This window comes from Atta cephalotes (assembly GCF_000143395.1).
Source record: "Atta cephalotes unplaced genomic scaffold scaffold00044, whole genome shotgun sequence".
Taxonomy (NCBI): domain Eukaryota; kingdom Metazoa; phylum Arthropoda; class Insecta; order Hymenoptera; family Formicidae; genus Atta; species Atta cephalotes.
Window position 1 is genome coordinate 759,032 of NW_012130108.1, and position 3,675 is coordinate 762,706.

The window sequence follows — 3,675 nt, forward strand, 5'->3', positions numbered from 1 at the left end:
AGTTGTAAAAACAAATATATTACCAATTGCTTGGTCTGAGAATTGGATCGTTTTATATGGATCTGACATAAAATTGTCCTTATTTTCAGTTATACAGAAATCATATTTATTAGACAAACCCCACTCATACACTTCATTGTTATTACTAACCACATAAAAATTTTGACCGCAAGCAATATGTGTGATTTTTCCTTTGATATTTATCTGCCTGATATAGTTGCGGACTTTACGATAAGGTTCATCCCACCAAATTTGGAATGGAGTTAAGTAATATATCTAAATTAAATAATCATAATATATTTAAATAAAATCCGCATATTTAAATAAATTCAATATAAATTATTATTATTATATTTAGTATAATATTTTATTCATAAATTTACCTTTCCATCATCAGTTAAAATCAGAGAGTTATTGGGATGAAATGCGGTTTTTACAATGCGTATATTGGTCCAATCATTTACATCAGGCCAATAACGGACATCAAATAATTTACCTAATCCTTCATACAGTGTTAAGTTGCTTCTCCAATAATATTTCTTTTAAAAATAATTAAAAGTTATCATAGATTTATTGTATATCACATATTGTATTCGTATTTCGTACTATGATTAATTCGGTTCAAAAGTGTTAAAAAAATAAAATAATATAATAAAATAATATAATGTAAAAGTAAAGAGTAGCGCTTATTCCTTTTTTTCGTCTTTAACATTGATTAACAGTTAACGATAACTGTCGGTAGCCGTATCTATAGAATAATATCTCGATTCTGTAACTTTTAACGATAATATCGGTATCGTTATTTTGTCATTACGCAAATATTTTCTATTTCTTACACTAGACTGCACGAGAACTCTCTTTTTTACTTTCAACAAATATCAAACTTGTACCTTTAAATTCCGAAACTGTACACTAGTTCAGCCATAGAAAACAGACCTATTATAATACATGATGAAAAGCTGACAACCATACCAAATTATCGTTAAAAGTTACAGAATCAATATTATTAATAAGATATTGAAATATTATTCTCCATATCCAGTGAAAAATGACAATGTCATATCGATATCGATTCGACATTTCTCACTGGGTAAGGATCTATTTTTTGTAACTCGTTAACAGTAGCGACATAAAATATGTAAAAAAATATTATTATCTATAGTCTAATCTAAATTTTTAAAGGCAAAATTTATCTTGTCATTTTCTATTATTTACATTTTTACATGTTTTATTTATAACTAAATAAAAACAATAATTTTTGTTAATTCTCTATTTATAATTCAATTCCTAAATATAGAAAAATATTTAAAATATATTGAATAATCATTAATAATTTTTTACAAATATCAAATATTCTTTTAGCATAATATAAATTTTTATATAATATATAATTTTTATATAATATATACCTCTCCATCTTCAGTAATCAAAAAAATTATAAATGTATTAGAACACTCTAAGAAAAAGTTGCAAATGAGAAATTTTAGCTTTTTACTGAACATAAAGTTTATTTCTGACGGTCCCTTATAACAATCTATGATTCCCGCGAAATTCTCATATTTAAAACACGACTTTAAAGCAAGCCTTAAACAAAAAAATAATTGTAGTGTTATAAAGTTATATATTCATAAAAAAATAGTTAATTAATGAAAAATAATTAAATAATTTACAATTGTCTTCGCGAAAAAAAAGGTAAAGATTATTATTTATTTCTTTATCTACCAGGTATATAAGCTTAAATCCGCTGTTTGCTCATAGGTGGCATTAGTGAGCGTACCCCACACAACACACTTTTTTTTATGTTCTGTCAACATTAACCAGTGCACATTATCAGCAATTTCATACAACACATACATTTTTTCTTTCGTAATCATGTCTAGTTTTTTAAAAAGCATATGCGGGAAGCTTTGCTTTTCTGTTTTAATTTGAAGAAATCGGCTACCGAATCGCATCGAATGCTTGTGGAGGCCTATGGCGACAATGCTTTATCGGAAACAACGTGCAGAGATTGATTTCGCCGGTTCAATGACGACAATTTTGACGTGAGTGACAAGAAGCGTGAAAATCGGTCCAGAAAGGTTGAGGACTGTCAATTGCAGGCTCTTTTGGATGAGGACGATACCCAATCGCAAAAAATGCTTGCCGAGCGCAATTGGGTGTTTCTCAAGTAGCCATTTCCATGCGGCTACATGCCATGAGGAAGGTTCAAAAGATCGGAAAATGGGTGCCGCGTAAACTGAACGATAGGCAGATGGAGCGACGCCAAAACATATGCCAAATTCTGCTTGCCAGAGAAAAAAAAGAAAGTCGTTCCTGCATCGGATTGTGACAGGCGATGAAAAGTGGATCTATTTTCAGAATCCTAAACGCAAGAAATCTTGGGTTGATCCCGCCCAACCATCAACATCTTCCTCAAGACCAAATCGCTTCGGATGGAAGACGATCCTGTACGTTTGGTGGGATCAGGAGGGTGTCATCTACTACGAGCTGTTAAAACTTGGTGAAACTGTTAATGCTCACCGCTACCACCAACAACTGATCAAATTGCATCGTGCTCTGCGTGAAAAAAGGCCGCATTATCGGAAAAGACATGACAAGCTGATTTTCCTCCACGACAACATATCATCGTACACGTTAACAATAGTTCAAAACTACTTGGAGACACTCAACTGGGAAGTGCTACTCCATCCCGCTTACTCACTAGACCTGGCACCTTCTGACTATCACCTGTTTTCGTCGATGGGCCACGCGCTCGCTGAGCGGCACTTCGATTCTTACGAAGATGTCCGAAAATGGCTTGATGAGTGGTTTGCCTCGAAAGATGAGGAATTTTTTTGGTGTGGTATACACAAATTGCCCGAAAGATGGGAAAAATGTATAGTTAGCGAGGGCAAGTACTTTGAATAAATTTGTTTTTGCTTCCTAGGAAAAAAAATGTGTTTTTCTGATTTAAAAACAGCGAATTTAAGCTTATACACCTGGTAAAAGATTGCAAATTTATAAAAACTGCACATGTCATTGAGGAATAATTACAACTGATTGTAAGAGAGATTATGATCCTATATTTAGATCCTATATTTAATTTATTTTCCTCACCTGCGACGTAATATTAAAATCCTATTATTTTACAAATCACATTTAATTATCACAATAAATTATATATAATCTTATTATTATAACGATTTTTGTGAAATGTCATATATTAAACGATAAATCCGATTCTGAATGATTAACATCTATATGCATTATTCCGAAACTGCTAAGTAGATGTGTTTCTACAAAATTGAAAGAATAGAAAAAACTATAAACTTACGTATATTTATGTACAGATAAATTATCTTCTGTTTCCGTGATTGTAATGTCTGTCATGATAATTTTAAAACGCCTTATTATTACTGAACTGTAATTATATATAACTGTGTATTATATTATATCGCAATGCACCAAATATTAACGCTTGGAAATGAAAAAAATGATTTGAATGATCAAATGACCTTTTCTTTGTGTTGAGAATCAGGAAGAGGATAATCTTATAACTATGTACATACATTTATATCTACTGAAATACAATAAGAATACAGGTATGAGTGATTTTTTACACACACACACACACACACATACACACACACACACACACACACACACACACACACACACACACACACACACACACTA

At 31.3% G+C, this 3,675-nt stretch overlaps 1 protein-coding gene across 1 annotated transcript in view; it reads right to left on the reverse strand.

Moving 5' to 3' along the window:
• The window catches only part of LOC105622435 (RCC1 and BTB domain-containing protein 1-like), a 3,047-nt gene extending 1,630 nt beyond the window's left edge, over positions 1-1,417 (reverse strand). Inside the window, exons 1-3 of the mRNA XM_012203853.1 lie at positions 1,410-1,417; positions 384-522; positions 24-276 (exon numbers count right to left, since the gene is read on the reverse strand). Of these exons, the coding sequence (XP_012059243.1) occupies positions 24-276; positions 384-522; positions 1,410-1,417 (400 nt within the window). The remainder of the gene's footprint in view (positions 1-23; positions 277-383; positions 523-1,409) is intronic.
• Between the last annotated feature and the right edge of the window lie 2,258 nt (positions 1,418-3,675).